The sequence below is a fragment of the Vicugna pacos genome, chromosome 4 (genome assembly GCF_048564905.1).
Source record: "Vicugna pacos chromosome 4, VicPac4, whole genome shotgun sequence".
NCBI classification, from domain to species: domain Eukaryota; kingdom Metazoa; phylum Chordata; class Mammalia; order Artiodactyla; family Camelidae; genus Vicugna; species Vicugna pacos.
Genome location: NC_132990.1, coordinates 20,698,826 through 20,721,041, shown reverse-complemented (window position 1 = coordinate 20,721,041; position 22,216 = coordinate 20,698,826). Strand labels below are relative to the sequence as shown.

The following is a 22,216-nucleotide window of genomic DNA, read 5'->3' as shown; positions in this document are numbered from 1 at the left end:
CACCCCTACCACTGAGCTGTTCCCCACCCACAAGATATAAATTTACTTGGGAGTTTGGCCACGTTGAGCCCTTTGTGAAATGAAATGGGATAGAAGTGAGTTAAAATACGGGAGGCCTTAACTGTCTGCGCTACTCTTCCAAAAATCAGAAAAACAAAGAGCCCCAGCAGCTGCCTCCACGTTAGCAATCGTTTCTTCTCCCAGCAATTGGCTCTCCTTGGTTGGACTGATTCCTTTGCCTTAACAGAGAATCTAAACTACCAGCTGAGGACTCATGTCCAGGATTGATTCCTGTGAAAACAGAGAACCTTTCAGCCCAGGATCCTTACCCAAGTCCCCTGTGGGTCTGAGTGAGGCTCCCAGCCACATCCCCCTGCGGAGCAGCTCTCAGCTGGGTGACTTCCCTCCCTGATGACCTCTGTATGAGCTAATGCTTGCACCTGAAATGCAAGACAAAAAGCTTAAGCTGCGGTAACCACAGAGGGATCTGTTAAGGCTCAACTAAATCTCTAGATGTGGAGCCCAGGCACGGGAGCAGCCAGCGCTGGGAACCACTGATTTAGCTTGAAACAGTTGCCTTTCTTGACCAAAATATGTGGCTGAATAATGCACCCTCTCTTCCAGACAAACTGCAAATAAGTGGTCTGACAGGGTGCTTTTTGTGTCCCCTAGGGATGGTGGCAAGATGTCTGGAGAACGATGGCTGTGGGGTGGGGATGTAGTATTGCCAGGAGCCGGAGGTGTGGGTCCCAAAGCAGATGTCAGTGCCCCAAACTGATGGGAGTGGGACAGCCAAAGCTCCATCTTTACTATGAGATGTGGGTGAGGAGAACAAAGAGGAAGCCTGGGTACTGGAATAGGGGGAAATAGAGCAGGGCCATCCGGAGGGAAGGGCAGCAAGGATTTGTAGCCAGAAGGAAGCAATTTCCACATCGCACACCCAGGGGGATTGCCACAAAGCTGGACCTTCATCCCTGGGAGTCCCTCCCCTCAGCTCATTGGGTGGTTGGGGTCTTCAGTGCCTATGTCTGATTCTGTATATGTGAGGCAGCTGGAGGGGGTCGCGAGCTTTAGTTCAGATGGACAAAATGAGTGTATATTTACTGGGCATCAGGGTCTGGGATTTCAAAACACTGGCCATTGATGTAACACAGTAACAGAGCCAAAATCTTAGCCACTCTGGAAAACCTGCATGAATTAGTCACTGAATCAGGATTCTCCAGAGAACCAGAACCAATAGGATATATAGAGAAAGAGGAGATTTACCGTGGCCGTTGGCTAATGTGATAATGGAGGCTGAGCTACACACCCCAGGATACTATCTGCAAGGCAGAGAAACAGGAAGGCCAGGGGTATAACTCAGATTGTGTTCAAGGGCCTGAGACCCAGGAGCTGAGAGCAGGAGGAGAGAAACGTCTCAGCTCAAGAGAAAGAAAGTGGCCTGCTTCCGACTTCCTGTTCTATTCGGGCCCCCAGTGGATTAGATGATGCCCATCCACACTGGTCAGGGATGATGGCTTTACTCAGTCTCGTGACTCAAGTGCTGATCTTTTATGGAAACACTCTCACATACTCAGAAATAATGTTTTAGCAGCTATCTGGGTGTCCCTTAGCCCAGTCAAGCTGACACATAACATTAATCATGACTTAATCAGCACTTAAATACCACAGAGAGGTAGCCTGCATAATCGAAGCTTTGGGTTTAGAGCCTTTGTGTGCGCTGGTGCTACAAACTCACAACCTCCTGCAGGATCTGGTTCTGCCCTCTGTTGGAGATGGACCTATATTCCGTTCTCACACACTTGAGACTTGATACTCATCGCCTTTGGGCTTTCTCTGCACATCTCCTGACCACTACCTTCAACTGCCTTTCTGCGAAAACAACTTTAGATTTTTAAAGCAGAAACTAAGAAAGGCCAGTGTCCCAAATGGCGTGACCACATCCTGTGACTGTTGGTGCTCCACTGGGACTCTTGCCACAGCAACCCACTTGCTTCCACTCAACTGCACTGCTGGCCCGAGGACGACCAATGACACTTACGGATCGTGCTCTTGCAGACAGAGTAACCAAGCCTCACCCTCGTATATCGTGCTGGATCTCCATTACTGGTCCTATATTCAGAGTTCTGCTGAGCTGTGGTGCTGGGGCATAGTTGCAGATTAGAATCACCAAAGAAGCTTGAAAAAGTGCTACTGCCTCGCACCCCCACCCCCAACTCAAGATTCTGTGGGGCAGTGGTGATGGCGGGTCTGGTTTTTTCTTCTTTGCTAGGCTTTTTAATATTTCAGCCAATTAGTGCTAATCGTTTTTAGTGAGAGAGTGCTTATAACCAGTCTCCCCGCCTGATTAAATGCAGCCCCTGTATTTCCTCCTTGACACCATTTAGCAATTATCCATCTCTAGTTCCCTAAGTGGAAAGCTGAAGATTAGAGGGGACCTCCTTTGCCAAACGGAAGCTTGACATTTTTAATGAAACTAAAATATACCAGCTGTTTTTGGTGAGATTACTCAGAGGTCTCCGAGAATCGCCCACAACACTGAAGGTTGGTAGCTTAGTGTTTAGATTCCCAAAGGGGAGGGTGTGTTTGTGGAACAGGGCTGTCCTCACCATCTTCCGGGTATCCCCTACTATCTTTGAATGTAATGGCCTTAAAAGCACTGACATAGAAGCAACCTGAATTGTCCAGTCCAACCTTAATCCAGAAGTCTTCATCAACAGTGCGTTTTCCACTGCAGAGGAATCCACTGCCAAGTTTTACCACATTCTCATCTCTCCATCTAACAGATAAGAAACAAACTGTCAATTGCCTGGCCTGCTTGAATCTTTTTATCTCAAGGAACTTTTTTTTAAATGCTTATGTTGTGGGTCAGGGGAAGAAATGGTGAGGACTGGATTGATTTCAGGCACCTTTCTAGTTTCTCAGTGAACTTCGGATATATGCCCTCTCTTGCTACTTAGTTAATCCTGATTATAAAAGGGGGAAGGTGATGTCTCCACCAGGCAGGACTATCTCACCACGCTTCCACCCCAGACTCAAAGGTCCTAGTCCTGAGCTACTTCCCAGCCTGAGGTGCACCTCCTGGATTTTCACTCCATCTTGTCTACGTCTCTACAAATCTCTATCATATTTTTATCAGCTGGGCTTGTTTCCTGTCTCCCTCCCATGGGGTCCTTCAGAGCTGAGGCTGCATCATTCCTTCTAAATATATCCAGTCTGACAGAGTAAGGACTCAAATGTGTGGCAATAAAGAATGACCAAATGAATGAGGAATCAGCTTTCCCCAAAGCTGGCTGAAAGCAGTCTAGTTGGGCAAGAGAGAAAGGTCAGGGCCACGAGGGCTCTAGCAGAGGCTGAACTGCAGAGATTTATTGCTAAGTCTTCTGCTTTTGCCTCCGTTGGTCCACTGTTGTTTCGCTAGTCAATATCAATGGTTGTTGAATAACATTCATTTATACATTATTTAGTAGGTGCAATCAGTCACAGTCCCCATGATCACGGCCCCGCTTTTGAAACCTGCCTCTTATCTGTAAACACATTTCCTGAGCCGCTCTATCTTTTCATCTTGTCTAGGTGATCTATAGCAATATCCCAGAACCTGCCTACTTTCTTTTTAATCCCCTGATGGATTATAAATAGCCTGCTCTAAACCTTCCCCAAGCTTTGAAGGCAAATTCCTGCTTCCTAAATGACTATCAACCTCAGGCTTCACACTCAGACCCCTTCAGGAGGCTGCCCTCCTTCCCCGGGACCGACACACACAAGCCTTCCACACTTCTCTGCCCTCTTGCGGAAGTCCCACCACGGCAACGACCACCGTGTGCAGTGATGGCAGGGAATCTGCACGCCGCTCACTGCTCCCAGCACTTAACGAGGGTGATGAAAGAAGGGAGACCTAGCATGAGAACGGCTGGGAAAGAAAGCAAGGGAAAGAGCAACAGTGGGAGGGGAAAAGGGAGCAGCCAGCAGAGACACAAGGGAAACTCGGGAGCAGACAAGTGAGGCCAGGAAGGGAGGAATGAACAATGGGCAACAGACAGAGCCCAGCGTGCTCTGTGACCCCAAGGCACTGCGCATCTGCCGGAACACCCCAGTCTGTCCAACCACCTCTGAAGTAAACGCTGTTATAAAAGGCAAAATGGCCTGAAAGAACTGGGCTGTCTGATGCCTCCTGGATCTTTCTACTCTATGCACAAAGAGCCCTGGTGCCTGACTTCCTAGATTTCAAAGTAACTCCTCTGTCAAGGAACATAGTGGGTCCTGCAGCCACTGGTTTCAAGTGTTCACTTTACTGTGCACCTCAGGATGTTCACTTGCGGCAGGACTGAGCTTCCAAGTCTCACTTCATCCCCTGCTTGTAAAATTCACTCACATCACAAACCGGGATCCCCTCCTGCCCAGCACCCCCATGCCTGCCACCACTCGGGCCAGCGGTGAGGGGCCAGGTTCCTTTCTCTGGGCTCAGTTCTTTCTGCGTATTCATTTTCCATTTCCGGTTATGGTCTAATCCATTAAGAAGCACTTATTCTCGGCAAACCTCTTGCGCAAGCTCTAATTTACCGTTTCTCAGTACAAACTCATTTTTACATTCTGGTTCAGTTACTGACATGAAATGAGGCAGAGCGGCTCGCACCCGTCTTCAGCACGGCCCTTTCTGCCTCTCCCTGCGTCAGTCTCAGCTCGGCTTTCTCACGCTGCTGTGCCATTGGAACCAGCCTTGGCTTCTCCACGTATGTGTGGGACTCAGCAGATGGGGTGGCAGTTATTAAATTCAAACTATACAAAGCCACAAGCAAAAATGCACATAGGACAACCTCCGCCTTCTCTGAGCATGCACCAAACTGCTCCAAAGGCATCCTTAAAACATAGCTATCATTTTAAGCGACTAAACTCTGAACAGCCAAGTCTTCTCTACTGTTTATGTTCCTTCCTAACCCCGCTAAGAGGGTTCACCCCACTGGTATGGAGCGAACATCCTGTAGAAAAAACAATTCAGTTTCTTAGGACTACATATCTGGCCACACATCTGGAAGACACAGAAATCTGCCAAGGTTTCCAGGCCTTAATGCTTTGTGATCAGAGGCCCTCTTCCCTGGAACTAGCATTCACTGTGTTTTTACTGCGTTCTAGGTGTTGTGTTGATTTTCTTGCATCATCTCATTTAATCCACCCCTAGACATCAAAATCATCCTGTAAGCAGCAGTCGGACGATGACGCCCATCGGCATGGCACTCTCCCAGGGCTTCCTGGCTCATCTCACTCAGAAGGGAAGCCAAGTCTTTGCTACAAGCCGTGGCGAGGACCCTGTCATCTCTCTGACCAGCTGTTTCCTACATGGCAAACCCTCAGCTTCCCTGCTCTGGCTGTGCTGGTCTTCCTTCTGCTCCTCCCCTCCCCTGGGAGTCACATCACTTGTCCTTCGTTTTCTCCCTACTCCCTGCTCAAAAGGCACCTTCTGAGTGGGTGCTTCCTGGGCCTAATATACATAGAACCTCACCTCCGCCCTGTCCTCCACACCCTGCTTACGTTTCCTCTGCTCCAACCCTGTCCCCAACCTGTTACACATTTCTTTACTGTCTCCTCCAACTAGACTGGAGCTGCACGAGGGGAGGGTTTTGTTTTGTTCCCTTCTAGACTCCCACAGTCGAGGACAGTGTTCTTAATCAAACATTCCTGAAGAAATGAATGAATGAAAGTATTCTTACCTCCATTTTATGGCTGAGAAAGAGGTTTAGGATCACTAGCTTGTCTAAGGTCACAGAGCTGACAGATGGCAGAGCTACACAAATGGTACCAAGGGCTGATCCATCCCCCCCTCCAAGCTCAGTGACTTTGTGGGGAATGTTTTCGTGTGGGGGAAACGTTTTTACAGGCTCTTTCCGTCGGAGGTAATTTTGAACGAAAGAGATGGAAGATAATGACCGAGAAATGGGTGGGAAGCCGGGTCTGGAACCTGCTAGGCAAACTCACTTAACTAGTGGGTACTCCTCTCCTCATTCTTGACAGGGACTGAATTCAGCCCTTCCTTAGACAGACACCATTGCACTACAGTAAAGTGAGGATCACAAAAATTTTTCAACATTTTGAGGAATAATTTGTTGTTACTTATAAATATTTTGAAACCATTTCCTAGATGGCACTTCTGTAGAAAGGGAAAGATTATATATAAAATAGGCTAGAGTCTGTGCGCTCCTCTAGGGCTGACACCGTCCTTTCTTCTCCCTGACTGTCTCGCTGAGATTGACCCACCACAGGCGTTCAATAGATGCCTTGTAAACAAATGAATGTTACTGGAAAAGAAATTTGAGTTTTTCCTAGAAGCAGATTGGCTCCTGGTCTTCTTGTCCAGGCCAGCCAATTCCACCCACCTCCATGGAAAGGATTGTGGCCACCTGAAAAGTTTGGTTGGGGGTCGGGCTGTTCATCACACTTGAGAGAAAGTCATAATCCCAATGGACACTCTGAGCAAAGCAAAATATATAACTAGTAGAATGGAACCTCCTCAGTTACAAGAGAGAAACCCAGAGCAGAGTCGTCACACCAGTCCTGCACTGGAACACACGAGGATGGGATGTGAGCTCCAAAAGCTGCTGGGAGGCGGGCTGCTTTCCAGCCGCTAAAAATATCCTAGAGGGAAAGACAAATGGCCATGACTTACAAAACCTGAAAGTTGAGTTGGTGAAGCATAAACAGGCAGTCTACAGAAATCCAAGCTGACACTTCCTAATATCTATCTTGTCTTCCTCATCTTGCCTTGTGCAGGGGTCAGAGCTCTGCCACATTTCCCCTCAGGGGAGGAGGACGGAGCACAGCTAAGAAGCAAAATTCCTTCCCCTGCTTCTTGGAGTCTGTCCAAGGGTCTGGGATATCAGGAGGCCCCTCCACATACACAGCACTTTCAGGTCAAGAAACAACATGGCTCCTTATCCAACTACCAGGCTCCGTCTGAGAGGGAATGAGGAATCACCTGGATGGCGGGTCCAGATCCCTTTTACTGACATGGCCGCAGAGGTGACCTCTCCTTAAGTGTAGGTTGGACTAGTGATTTGCTTCTAATGAACAGAATGTAGGAAACGGTGATGGATGTCACTTCAATGATTAAGTTATGAAAATGATGACTTACTAGCAGATTCTCCCTGGCTTTACTAAAGCAAGCTGTCAGCTGGAGAAGCTCAAGTGGCAAGTAAGTAAGGGTGTCCTCCAGCCAACAGCCAGCAAGGAACGGAGGCCCTCCGTCCAACTGCCTGGGAGGAATCGAATCCTGCCAGCAACCACTAAATGAACTTGGAAGCACATCATACCAATCTTGAGTCTTAAGATGACTGTGGCCTAGCCAGCAGCTTGATTGCAGCTCTGGGAGAGGCCCAGAGCCAGAGGACCCAGCTAGGCCAGGCCTAGATTCCACAGAAACTGGGAGATGAAAAAAAAAGTGTGCCAAAGCTGCTAATTGTTGGGGTAATTTGTTACACAGCAACAGATAACTAATACAAGATAATGAAAAAATGTAGGGATGCATGTAGCAGAGGTTCCTGCTAAAAGTGTCATGAGAGCTCAGAAGCTTAGGGTCACAGGACACTTAGAGCATACACCCTGTGGAGTGGAGGGGGATGGGACCCTATCTAACAATGCAAAGCTGTCCGTGCTGTTCCCGCTCACCACAGCTGCCCATTTAGCCAGGGGTGAAGCCCAAGTTTGTTAGTTGGCCATCAAGGACTGCCATCATTTCGCCTCTGCCTACTTCTCCAGTTTGACCTCCTGCTTTCCCCCACCTACACCCCATCTTTGAGTCATAGCAAACTAGATGTAGCCGCCCCCAATACTTTCCCCTTTGTCCATACTGTGCCCTCTTCCTGGAATCCCTTCCCAAACAATCCCTCCGTGGTGCTCTGAGGAACTCTAAGCAAATCCTTTTCCCTGCTCCTGCAGTGACCATCTCACACATCGCCCAGCCTGCAACCTCTGGTTTTCTTGCCTAGCACACCCTCCAGCTCTAAGCCCTATAACTGAGCCTCTCCTTCAACCTGGTATCCTTAGAGCTAGCTCACAGCCTAGAAAATCACCTCAGTCAGCAGCTGATGAAAGAATGACCATGGGGTGGACCTGCTGGGAAGACCAACAATTATTTATTGGCTTACCTATAATTTATATCATGCAACAGAAATAATAGGTAGCTTGTAATAAGAAGACCTGCCTTCAGGAAGGTCCAGAGCACACGAAATCAGAAGCCACCTAGGAGGATGAAAAAGCAAAGCCTCCAAACAGACGATGTGTTTGTCACTGTAGAGGATTACATGTCACTCTAAGTTTGCCCTTAGACAAGGAATAAAATTCCAAGAATTATTAATTTGCCTACACCTTGCACTTCAGTTCCTATGAAGACTCCATTAAGGGAAGAGAATGACTTTCATTAGATTTGTCACAGTTATTGAAGTTCCCATCCTATATATCCATTCTATTCACCAATAATCAAAGCAACTGAAAGAGAAAGGCAGGGGATAAAAAAAAAATTAGTATCCAATTTTTTTTTTTTTTAGTATCTAATTTTTAATACCATTCAAGAAATCTGCCTTCCTCCCTGTTTGCTACCCATGGAAACTGATGAGCTGACGCAGAGTTAAATCAACATAGGAATCACTCAAGGAGTGAAACCAACACCTTCCTCATAAAGGAATGCTCAGGGAAGAAGGTAGCTAATACACTTTCTTAGATAAAATATATTTCTTATGAGGTGTATAAAGATATTCGATGACCCTTTTAAACTACCTTTAAACCAGCAGCATCTTAGAGTGTGGATGCCTTCCATTTTGAAGAAAGAGAAAAAACTGATGATTTAGTTTGTCAAAAATGTTTCCTGAAAATAGACTTACCCTCTGATCTAGCAATCCCACTCCTGGGCATATATCCAGAGAAACTCCGATTCAAAAAGACACCTCCTCTCCAACGTTCACAGCAGTACTATTTACAATAGCCAAGACATGGAAAAAATCTAAATGTCCAGTGACAGATGACTGGATAAAGACTTTGTGGTATATTTATACAATGGAATATGAGTCAGCTATAAAAATGAGTAAAATGATGCCATTTGCAGCAACGTGGATAGACCTGGAGATTGCCATTCTAAGTGAAGTAAGCCATTAAGAGAAAGAAAAATACCATGTATCACTTATATATGGAATCTGGGGGAAAAAAAGACACAAAATGAACTTACTTACAAAATGGAGACAGAATCACAGACATAGAAAAGAAACTTACGGTTACCAGAGGGAAAGGGAGTGGGGAGGGATAAATTGGGAGTTTGGAATTTGCAGATACTAACTACTATATATAAAACAGATAAACAACAAGGTCCTACTGTATATATAGCACAGGGAACTATATTCAATACCTTCTAATAGTCTATAATGAAAAAGAATATGAAAAGGAATATACATATATATGTATAAGTGAATCACTATGCTGTACACCAGAAATTAACACATTGTAAATCAACTATACTTCAATAAAAATTAAAATAAAAGCATACACTTAGTAAAAAAAAAGTTTTCATACAATAGACTTACTATTCTGAGGGATTTCAATGCAAGATCGATAATGATCAATAATGACCCTTGGAGAAAAGGCTTTGAATTCTATGAAAGTAGGATGACTTTAAAAATTCTATTCCTCCTCAGTCAACTTACTGGGCATCCCCTTCATCTTTGGAGAGAATATGTCCAAAATCGCCGCTGAAGTCTCTCTTCTTTTAGGTCATAAACCAAACCTACAATCAAGACTGTAGAGATTTTGCAGAGCAAATGATTTTGAATGTTTATAAATTGGTTAGGTGTGAGGATATGATCAGATGGGTTGATCTGACTGTGTAAACGTGCTGGAAAGCCACCTGTAAGGAAGACTTGGACCTGCAAATCCAGAGTCATCCAGGACTTTGTGTACAAACTATAAATCATATTGAGGCTATGAAAGCTACTACATGCCACCAAAGGAGAAGGCTACATAAATTCAGGGAAACAATTTTTCCACCTTGGTTACTGAATAAAGACACGAGGAAAGATTGCATTCACTGAAAGGCAAAACTAAAACAATAGGAAGAAACAGTCGTCTTCTTAGGCTATAATTGTTCACAAATTTGATCATATAAAAGAAGCCTTCAAGCTTATACTTGGTGCAGGTTAGTGGGACAGACTAAAGGTTTCGGTGCAAACATGTTGTCTTCAGAGAAAAATTCGACTGGTGCTTTTTAAAGTTCTGGTTTATTTTTATCCAGATGGATTTGCATCTAATTTGCCTCTTAACTCTGACACTGCTTTAGAACATCCCTCTCTTTTTCTTATTGTTAGTGTACCAGATGATCTGGCAGGGAAGTACACTCCTACCCTGGCTGCACATTAGCGTAATCTGGGGAGCACTTGAAATTACCAGTATCCAAGGCTTTGTGCAAAAGAATTTAATCAGAGCCTCTGGAAAAGGAATAGCTTGTAAAATCTCTCTAGGTGATTCCGATGAAATCAGACCACAGCTCAGCATATGGGAACCACTGAGGTAGATGGTGAGGGATGATGCTGACATCATTGGATTTTCATCTTTATTCCACAAACGAGCAAGGAGTAACTACATGCCAACTTGGTGGCAGACACAGCAGGCCTGGTTCCTCTGTTCAGTCAGTACCCTGACTGCTCCCCAGCATTGCTTTAAGTTGAACTGTCTATTCAAGGTATTCCTTTAAAAAGCTTGTGAAACTCAGATCAGATGAAGTTTGCCATCAGCAACAAGAATGAGAACGAGAAGGCTGGGAGCCCAGAAAGGTGGTTCAGTCCACCTGCCAGTTAAGGATTTCCATAGAGCTTCGAACAAGTTCTAACCACATGATGACACTGTTGCCCAGGAGAGAAGAGTCTCTATCCCAGCAGAATGGAAAGGAAATTCTGTAGCCACAGCTGCTACATTTTTACAAGCTTCTCAGGAGAGTGGTTGGCACACGGTAGATACTCAATAAATATCTGTTAAATGACGGACTGAATTTCCATCACCACAGCTAAAACCTTAAATAACCTTTCAAGATGACTCACTGTGGATTTTTCTCCAATTTCTGAAAAAAAATCACTCCCACAGTCATCATCACAAAGTATGCTACTGTGAACAACTGGAACTAGTAGCAAAATTGCTTTAATTTTTAATGTGGGATAGATGAATTCTACTCAGATATTTAAGAAGTTGATTTACTTAAACTTCCAGAAGGATGGGGAGTTCAACAGTGGCATGTCCCCATTTGTGGTGGGCACAATAATGGCCCCTTCAAAGATGACCAAATCCTGAACTCTAAAATCTGTGAATATATTACCTTAAATGGCAAAGGGGCAGGTCTAATTATAACTAAGAATCCTGAGATGGAGAAGCTATCCTGGATTACCTGGGTGGTCCAAAGGTAATTACAGGAGTCCAGAAAAGATGGTAAAAGGAGGCAGTAGGTCAGAGCCAGGGAGATATTTTAAGAATCTACACTGCTGACTAAAGACGGAGAAAGGGGCCATGAGCCAAGGAATGCAGTCGACTTTTAGAGGCTGGAAAAGAGAAGGAAACTGATCCTCCCCTTGAGCCTCTGGAAGGAATGCAACCCTGCTGACACTCCTGAGTTTAGCCCAGTGAAACACATTTCAGACATTTGACCTCTAGAACTGTAAGGTAATACATTTGTGTTATTTTAAGCCACTAAGTTTGAGGTAATTTGTTAGAGCAGCAATAGAAAATTAATACACCACATAATACTTAAGGGAAAAAAGAAAACAGGGAATAATAGTGACTAATATAGCATTTCTTTGCATTTCAACATAGCTAAGGGCTACACTGGGGTCTACAAAGTGATGTGGCCAACTACATCCCATTAAAACTGCAGTATGGCTTTTAAGAGCACAAGGCTGAAATAAGAGTACGGAGATGCTCACTATAAACCAAATCACAGGATTGTAAGATCACAGTGCCCATTTCTACATGGTATACGTGTCTGTGTTTAAAAACAAAAGGCATGATATCACACTAAGATATGGTAATTGAACAGAATGGTTAGCCAAGGTCACAACTTTATAACATCTTCTGAAAGGGCATGCTGTCACCCTGTTCTTCTAAGACCTGGGACTCATTCACGGCTTGGCTATGTAAGATTGAGAAGTTTGTAGCCATACAAGGGGGCAAACCAAGTGGGCTTATGAGGGGCTTGAACCTATGACTTCAACCTCACCAACGTTACCTCTAGCAACCGACCTCATCAAGTGGAAATGTGTTCAATTTAGTGTTGTGTGATTTACCTCAAAGGCCAGAAAGAGACCTAAAAACTGTGAGGTGTTACCTCTGCCTCCATTTCCTTTCCATAGACTAAAAACAGCTACAAAGACAGCAGTCAGTTATGCACGATACTTGCTCAACAAGAACGGGCATGTGAGGATGGCCAATGACCATGGCTGTCTGTGTAGAGGGCACATCACAACAGGCTGACGACTAGGATAAAGACACTTGAGGCTGAACGGCAAACAGCACTGGAACAATCCTATGTGCTGGTAAAATTCTCTATCAAGGAGAGCGAGTCAGAAGCTGTCATCAGACTCCAACAGCATAATCAAGTAACTGCACTGTATGCTAAGTCCTCACAAACACCTTACCTCCGCCACAGCCTTGAACAAGTACGTTGTTATTCCCATCTCACAAATGAGAAAACCATTGAAAAATACTGTGTTCGAGTTAAACAAGTTTGGTGTCTGCTGGTAGAACATGGCTTCCCAGAGATTTAGTAGAGCAGCATGTCATGAATTTCCAAGAGGGTCAGATAGTGGGTGGTTTTCCCAAACTAACTTAAACACAAAACCTTTTTTTCATAAAATATCAAGAGGTCAGTGTTTGACAAAATGCTCCCACATTTTAATTCAACAAGTCGGGGTGCCTAGTATGTCCTAGAATGTGCCTTTGGGGGAGCCTAACTTCCTTTGGCTTTTGTTTGTGGACAATATTCACCGTATGTACCTTTAACAAACACTCTTTCCTATCCTGGCTAGACTGAGGTGCTTTTTAAAATGGCATCAATTTCAAAAGAGATGTGTATAGTTGCCTAGCACCCAGGAATTAATGAGAACAAATGGAGAGTTATTACATTCTATGCCATACATCCCACCCCCTGGGGCTGGGACGAGGGACTAGGAGACGCTTGGAAAAAAACACATGCACACTCACACACAAAAACCTCCTATCCTTTGATGGATTCTGTGCAGAATAGAGACTCATATTTAAATGAATAAGCCAAGTTAAAACTTTCCCTCCTGCAACAAAGCAAAAGGAAAGCCTCTTTATGTTGCAGGGGCTATAGATGCCACGGGCTGAGCCTGTCCCAAAGCTTCCCTCCACTGCTCAAAAACTAAGCCATCTTGCTGCATTTAGCACTTCTCACCAGACCACCCACCCAGACGCGGATACACAAACCACATGTGTGAGGAATGCTGTTCGGCTCGGAAATCAGTATCAGTATTTCAACCTTATTACTTGCACAGACGGCCCTTTTAGTGCGACTCATTTGTTTTATCTTTTCAATAGCTTTGATTATTTTCTTTTAATGGCCTGGATTTATCCTTTTCTACCCTTTTGAAGCTTCAGAGCTCTGTGGTGGGGGCCGCATGTGGCGGGAGGCATGATTACCAGGGAAAGGGAGCAAATGGCTCTGCCTTTACTCACGGCTGCCTCCCCGCTCCCCGTGGCCGCCTATTCTGTGCCGACTGCCCAGTGCCCTGAGTTATTATCGACATGGGCTCAGGGAGCCTTCCCATTCAGGCGGGAGATTATTTTTGTTGTTCTTTCACAGCTATAGGGCCCAGTTTTCAATACCAGAGTGTTTTTCAGTTTGTGCCTCTCCCTAGCGCTTGGGAACCATATTGGTTACCCTTCCCTAATTGAGGGGAAATTAAGACCAAGGGGCTAAGCGGACAGCCCAGGGCAAGTTAACAACCACTGGAAAAGACTGGAAATGCCTCTAAAAGAAAGGGACCACATAAACAGGAAGGTGTGGATACTATTACCGGGCAGAGAGAGCAGAGGCATTGAAATGTACTCAGGATTTTCTATTTGGGTGGTATCCCGGGCAAGGGAACCCATAAAATACCCTTAGTTGCTCCACTAATCAGAACAAACAAGTCCATTAGTTTTGGACACCATATCCCCGAATTCGCAAGCAGAGACGTCTGGGCATCAGGCTGGGCTGAGCCGCCATCTCTCTCCAGGACCCCTCGTGTATCCGAGCGGGTGCACAGCTCTGAGATGGTGGAACAAAGGCATCGGGGGCACCTGGGGCTCAGCGTGCTCCCTGTGCGAACGCCCTTGGGGACAACACCCTGAGTTGTCTGCAGCAAGCCCAGGACGCCCAGCCCGTCCTGACTCTCTCCACAATGGAGAAAATCCAAGGCCGTTATTTTAAAATAAACGAGTATCTGCTGAAACAAGGGCAGAGATCAGTCCAATCCATGCATGGTCATCAGAAATCTTAACTGTCAGCCAAGCCCATCTGGGACTGATGCTCCCACAACTGAACGCAGTTGCTAGTTGATAAGATACGAGGCAGGCCACTCTAATCCCCCCAAGGGCTTGTCGCCTGGAGCTGAGGCGAGCTCCTCGAATTTGATGTCTCTTTACTATCAAGTGGAGCATAACATCCAATTCTTTGCTTATTTGCCAAACTGAAAGTATTCTATTCTCTTTGCTGAAGTGGTTTTTCTCCTTTCTATCTAACCAAGGTAGCATTTCTAGCCACTAAAGTAAATTCAGGGCCTCTGTTTATGAACAAAACTTTCCAGAGAAAGAAGGGGGAAAAGAAAAAAAAATACCATGCACAAATAACCCAGTTTATTCCAGCAGCACCCTACCATTTCTTGCCCAGTCTCCTCAGCGCTTAAAGAACATACTGGTTTTTGGACATAGAAAGTGTGCTGGACCCTGGGGACCCCACGGGGCGTGGACGGTGCCCTGGGCTTGTTCTCCTCTCTCCATTCATCCTCAGAACCAGCATCACTTCTTCAGAAAGGCTGGGGACTCATTTTTTCCTGTCTGCACAGCAAAACCAACGTTTGGGCGAATGACTCTTAACAAATCAGGAAGACTATACACATTGCAAAGAAAATGGAGCCACAATTGATTTGACACGAATTTAAGTAAAACACCTATTTCCGTCCATCTGTACTTACATTTCAACATGAGTTTGAGAGACGGGAAATACATCTTACGAATGCCTTTAGCGTTCACATAATGGCATCTATACACACATACACAGTGTATCTTTCAACATAACTACACATACACACTCCATTAAAAGATACCGACAGATTTATAAAACGTATTAGCCTTGCACTGTTACTCTCAAGAATACAATTTACTAAATTCGCTTTTGCACTGCATGGTAGCTCTGGCCACCATTAAGGATCTGTCAGCATTTCCATCATAACTCTGTTTCCAGAAGACAGGAGTACAAGTGCCAAAATACATATTTACAGTTTACAGACAGCGGTGGCTTTGTCTTCCTTGGACTTCTTCAATGCATCTTTACAAGGGATATTCAGGGATGGCAGTGCCTATATGATAAAAAGTATCATAGAAAACAAAAGAGGTCAAAAGATGTAGACTTCCAGCCCAAGACTAAACTAAACCATGGGAATCAACTCCTCAGCATTTACTGCCGCTGCAGTCGTCTCTACATCATAGTCATAGTTTTAGAGCAACAGTCCAGAGCAAGATGCTAATACGTGTGCACGTACGTGGTACGCAGCATTAGTACACAAAAAGCTAACAGTGGAAAGTAAGGAGCATACAGCAAACTACCCAGAGCTGACACCTCCACAGTGAGAAAACTGAACACGAGCCACCCGGCACAAACACTGACCATTTCCAACACTGAACATCCAACTCCATTACCGAGGTGGAGTTAAAACTTTTAAGAGTCAAGTCTCTCTTAAACAAGTATGTTAACTTGTTAAATGTGAGGGGCTTAGAACAGTATGTGGGATGTTAGGCAGACTTAAACTGTCTTTTTGTTTAAAGATGAGCCAGGTCTGTAAAAGTTATCAGCAGAAACATTTTTGGTGGGAGAAAGTTTCTAGCAGGAGAAAACCAATTTTATTGGCTCTTTCCACGAAAAAGTGGGTAATTCAGATTAGAGAGGCTTGTTTTGCAATCGAAAAATGTTTAGGGTACTCTGTTAACTTTTTTCTTCTAGAGTTTTTGTTTCTTGATCTTAAGCTTTTCTGTTCTCCCCTGTTTGGACACAATATGCAAGCATCTACAGACAAACCTATTTGTCTACAGAGAGAGGGATGGTGTGAACATAACACATAGCTGCAAGCATCTTTGCTGCTAACATGACTGCTATACGCTAAGAAGCACCCCTCTCACCCAATCCTGCTGCAAAACCAGAGGCAAAAGCTAACTTATAAGGGGGGAGTATTTCTGTACGTAAGTTTTTTCCCCCTCAATGGCTAGGGAAAAATTTAAAGCAAGCTTATCATTCTCTGGCTGGCTCAAACCATATCCATACTCACCCGATTAACGTGATTTGAAACATCTATTTTCATAGGTATATTATGTGTGTGTGTGTGTGCATATATATATATATGCATATATATATATATGCATATATATATATATATGCACACACACACACCCCAAAGAAATTAAACCCTGCCATTTTTCCTTTGTGCTTAAAAAAAACCAAAGCCACTGTTAGAATACACATGTGCCCAAAATATTTAACAGGTTTCAAAGTGTACATAAATGGGGCAGAACTGAATGGGTTACTTTACGTATAACTATTTGAAATCAATTGAAAAGGGGTTTATTATTTATCATTTCTGCACTTAAAAATCAGGAGAGCAAGAGTTCAACTTGGAAAAAATCAACAGTGTGACTCTTACTCTATAGGAATTTCATGGAAGAATCATTTTGCTGACTCAGTAACAGAAAGGTAGGGTTTTCCAAATTTTCTCAATTTACAAACTTACGTTTTGATGATACTCTGAAGACATTTGCTTTATTACCCAAGTTTTAGGTCTAAAGGTTTTCACCGTAATAGCTTCTCCTCTTGCTATCCTTTTTGTTTGGTTACTTCTTATGTTACTAGTTTCTTGTTTAGTAACCTAAGGAACGAAAAATCTTTACATTGCCAAATCACAGTTTTTCTCACACAATTTAGATAGAAAAACAAAAATGGCCCAAACTACATATACACATTTCTAGTGAAACTACACAGATATTTCAGTTAAACCACATACATTTCTGACTTAATCAGAATACGTGAATGAGCAGTTAAAATTTTTTCAAGATTTCCACATAAGCATTGCCCTCCCCTTTCACCTGTAAAGTTAAAAACGAAACAAAACACAACTAAAATCACACAATTCGTCAGTCACCTAATGTCCAAAACGACTCAAAGTTTCTCTGTAATTAAACATTGAGAAGTGGACTCCAAAACAAATGCTTCAAGAACGATCAGGCCAATCATCAAGAATTGTAACGTTATTGGAAAAAGTACACTTGTCCTCAGGGAGAACACTTCTGAGAAGTAATTTACAAGGAGCATGGCTGTATTATAATTTTTTAAGGGAAAAGAACAGTGTCTTTAGATAGAAAGAAACTGTAAAAAAAAAAAAAAAGCCCCCCTTTAAAATGCAGAAATAACTCCTTTATCAATCTGCATTTACATTACTGCCCAAAAGAATGGGTCTGGAAAGACCATTTTCTGTACAGACACTAGTTAATATCTGTATGAAAAGACAGCACTGGCATGGGAATACACAAGGGAGATCCCGGTCTATTAGCACATAGACTGTTGTAAGGCTGATCCAGTGGACGAACCTTTGGATCCAGAAGTATTTCTTCGTTTCGTTTCTTTTCGGTTGAATTCCTAGCAAAAACTTGAAAGATGAGCCGTTCTTGTTTTGCATTTCTCCAGTTCTGGAGAGGATGGAATAATGACACCAAAAGTACTTCGGTTTTGGGTTTTTTTTTTTCTTTTAAAAATAATTTGCTTTCTTTTGCATGCCACAGGACAGATTTCTAGTTTCAAAACAGGGTACATCAAGAACAAAAATATCCCCCCTCCCCAACCATCTTTATTTTCACCAATACAAGAACTCCTTCCGGAAACATAAGCAAGTGACTAAACAGGTATCGAACCACTGAATCTACAAGTTAATACATCATCTGTTATGGCGGAGTAACCAAGAACTTTCCCCCAAAGAAAGATTTTAATTTTTCAAATATAAAAGAGTCTAAGAGGATCATATGTGAACAAACAAAAATCTCTTATTCCAGATTTTATGGTAAAGATGGATGACACACTGGCAGCTGAAGAAAGTTGACACTCTTACTAATAAATAGATCCAAATTAAGAATTTCTACAACATTTCTTTAGAAAACAGAACCAAAATTCCTTTTTTAAAAATGATGATCCTGTGGAATGCATTCACTTCCATATTTGTCTAATATCATAACAGTGAAACAGACACAAGGATGTTGATGACAGCTCAACAATGTTGGATGCAGGACATTTACAGGTACACGTTTGTTTAAAAGTCCTACAGGTTTATTGACTAAGGCTAGACAGCAATTAATATGATCCTATTTGGTGCGTTTCCTACCATGGTCCAAGATCATTATATGGATACAGCCAAGGACTGGGCCCCAACTTTCAGGAAAAAGACCACAAAGAAGAAAATCGGGGTGGCTATTTGGTCCCCCTAGTTGCTCATTTTGTGTCCTGGAACTGGAAAAACAAGATGGAAAATACAGACTGCAACGAGTTAAGGGACTTGGAAAAAGTTGGTGCAGAGTGGCACGGTATACAAGTAAGGTCACTGGGCTTCGGATGGCCAGGGCGCCGCACTGAAGGAGCATCCACGGGACCAAGTACTTAGAATGTCTTGCAGTGTCATTCCCTCAATGACTAGAATATTTGTATGCGATAATAAATAGATCAGTTAGGTAATAAGGCAGTGTGCTGAATATGCATTCATCCTGTGGAATGAACCACCACAGAGAGAGAGACGTGATACCACACCCATTCTTTAAGTTTTCTTGTGTTGTGTTTGAGCTGTTTGTTTTCAAGGCTATCCAGGCTAACTCTTCCCGGGGGTTTCCTTGCAGAGAAGAGTGGTCCGCTGAGGCTGGTTGGCTTAACCTCTCCTTTATCAAGAGATGATGACTGGCTTTAAAGAAAAATAAAGCTGAAGGTTGTTTGATTTTTATTTTTTTCCCTTTTGGTTGCATCATTCTGAGTGTTCTCATATAAACAAACAAGAAAAAAAAATCACAACCAAAAAAAAAAAAAAACCCAATAGTTTTTGATGCATCCAGTTGTTGTGTTCTCAGGATGTTCCAGATGTTTCCAGGTAACTCTGTAGTTTACGGACTGTGGTTTTGTCCAGCGAGCAAAGGTCAAAATCAAATGTTGTGTTTGTGATATGAAAGTGTCCAGTTTCTTCTATAAGGTTCACAATCTAGAGGAGTAAAGAAGAGAAAGTTAAGGCAATAAGCCACAGACATCAAAAGGTAGAGAGAGAGATGGAGGGGGTCAAATATGGAACCAAGAGATCAGTATTCTCATTTATAGCAAGAAGGTTCCACACTATTTTTTTAATTGAGGTATAATTGATTAGCAAAGTTGTCAAAGTGATTCAGTTATACATACATACAAAAGAATCTGAAAAAGAAGGTCCTGTACTACTAATGGCACAAAACTCTCTCTCAGCCAATTGGGTAAGTCAAAAAAAAATTAACCCTTTGAAATTCTCAGTGGGAGCAGGTTACCTGTTCTCATCATTCATATCCCTGAAACTGATTCCTACTTTCAAGTCATCAACAGACTACGTTACTCCAGGTGGGAGTGAGAGTGGGTAGTTAGAGGGGGATACAAGTTTCAAGACCCCTCTAAAAATTAGTTACTGACTATAAATACGTAATAGATGAAAAGAAGTGCCAGACTAGAAATAACAAAACTCCTTATAAAAAAGTATAAACACAGACACACACATACAATAATCATTTTCCTTCTGACTACATTATTGTAGAAAAGTTAGAAAATGCAAGAACCTACAAAGAAATAGAAACCATCTTACAGTCCCACCTCGGTGAATATCATGCGTAGCAGCGACTGGAAGGGGGCTCAGGGAAGCCTTCCGTGGGGCTGGGATGTTTTGTTGCTTGATTTGGGTACTGGTTACAGAAGATGCATTAACTTTGTTAAAGTTCATCTAGCCATACGTTTTGTTATTATTTGACCCCAAAAAAAAATCTACACTCATTCCTTTAGTCGTGTTCAGTTGATCCCATGGAGTATTTGGGGGTTATAACTATTATCTACAAAACGAAAGGATACCTTTGTCTCCCCATTTGGAATAGTTAGACCTCATTTCTTGAACTGTCATATTTCTAAAAGCTGGAGCCAAACAGAAGTGGTGACAGAGGCACTGTCTGTCTGGCCTGGCTTTCAAGAGGACGCTGCTAATGTTTTGACATGAACAGCGATGTTGGTTATTGGGTCGAAAGCATCTTTTATCATGTTCCTTGTCTTTCTGTGCCTATTTTACTAATAGTTGTATCAGAAATAGATGCTGCGCCTGGGAGTGTGGGCTTTAGGTTTGTTTGTTTTGAGTAAATTGGGGCGGAGGGGGGCTAGTTTTAGTAAGCTTTGTCGGGGACAGAGGAAAATCAGCGTCCAGGTGAAAGAGAAAGTATCTGCACAGAGAAACCAGCTGGCAAAGTATTGCACGTATTTGTAGTTGTCTCTGTTACTCCCTTCCTATCACTTGTTCCTGATTTTCTTCAGTTCAATCATCTTAAAAGGAATAATTTTAATTATTTAGCCCATTACTTATTCAGTGAAGTTTCAGATGACCTAATTTCGGGCCGAAAACAGCAGAATGGAAACTTTTGACCTTCTCTTCTTACAATTATTTTCTTTAGAAAACAGTAAATTTGTGAGCCATTCCCTACAGGTCAGTGGCTCTCAACAGAAAATGTGCTCCCCGCCCCTGACATACTTGACAGCCACAGAGACATAAAAGACAGAGCGAACCTCAATCCAATTAATTGCTCAACTCCAGATCAAGCTGGTGCTGCCTTATTCAACCTCTGGAACTATTTTTTACAGATAGAACCATGGGTTTAAGAATAAAACAAGTCACTCGCTTTGCAAAACCATGACAAGACCCAGCCAACTCCCTATGTAACGTCCATATATTCCTTCATCTTCACCCACAGAGCTTGCTTTTCTGGGAGTGCCAATATGCCCAGCTGAGATACTTGCCTCCAAGACCCACTGGCAGCATGTGGAAGACACTGCTGCTTACAGTTTACTTGTCAGGAAGTCACCGAGCTTTCAGGAAAACTTTCCAAAGGGTATAGATAATGGGCATGTGGCTTTTGCCCTTGGCCCCTCTTCCTGTCTGGAAGGAAGATGCAACCCTGGAAGTGCAGCAGCTGTCTTCCCCTCGAGCGGACAAACGCAAGAGGAGAAGGACGGCAGCAGGAAGGCAAGGAGTCTACGTCCTCTTTTAAGCCACCACACCGACCATGAGTTACTTACCTCCAGGCCTGTTATTATACAGGGGGAGGGGGCGTAGGGACGCAGGGGTGGAGAGGGAGCCTCGCTTGCTTGAACCACTGGACGCAGGGTTCTACTACGCGCATCAAGAGATGAGCAGAAGTGGGGTTCCCAACTATGATTAAAGTACCACATTCACATAAGAATTTATCACGCTAGATCTTACTATTAACACTACAAGATCTAAAATGAACACTCATTTGCTTTATTAGTTAAGAGTTAGAGAACTTTGGCTAAGTCACCCACACACATCTGCCTACATACAGAAACAGCACACACAGCTAGGTCTACAAACACAAGCCTTTCAAGGCAATCAAATACTTCCTACTTATGGAACATTGATTGAACTATAAGAGTACTTTCTAGAGTAAACTGTCTTTTTTGCTACATTGTGTAGAAATACTATAGACCTAGTGAAAATGTGTAAACTTCAGGATAGAAACAAACAGCCTCTTCAGAGAGCCCTTTCAGGATGGAAACAAACAGCCTTTCAGTTTATACAATGGAGGCAAATGACAATTATTCCAGACTGTGATTCCTCTCCTCAACTATCTGGTCCGTAGGTAAAGGACAAAGCATTCAGAACAGGGAATCCGGAAT

General features: G+C 43.4%; 1 protein-coding gene and 1 long non-coding RNA gene across 9 annotated transcripts in view; both read right to left on the bottom strand.

The window, feature by feature from the left end:
• Positions 1–390: 390 nt before the first annotated feature.
• Positions 391–2,754, bottom strand: LOC140695832 (uncharacterized). The gene is made up of 3 exons (XR_012071661.1): positions 2,695–2,754; positions 2,042–2,142; positions 391–440 (listed from the first exon to the last, which is right to left on the bottom strand). It is a non-coding gene; the product is annotated as an uncharacterized lncRNA (long non-coding RNA).
• Positions 2,755–19,233: 16,479 nt separating this feature from the next.
• Positions 19,234–22,216, bottom strand: part of MLLT3 (MLLT3 super elongation complex subunit) — a 236,697-nt gene continuing 233,714 nt past the window's right edge. For all 8 annotated transcript variants that reach the window (XM_072959333.1, XM_072959331.1, XM_072959334.1 and 5 more), the window contains one exon: positions 19,234–19,511. In XM_072959333.1, coding sequence (XP_072815434.1) covers positions 19,380–19,511 — 132 coding nt within the window. In that variant the 3' untranslated portion in view covers positions 19,234–19,379. The remainder of the gene's footprint in view (positions 19,512–22,216) is intronic.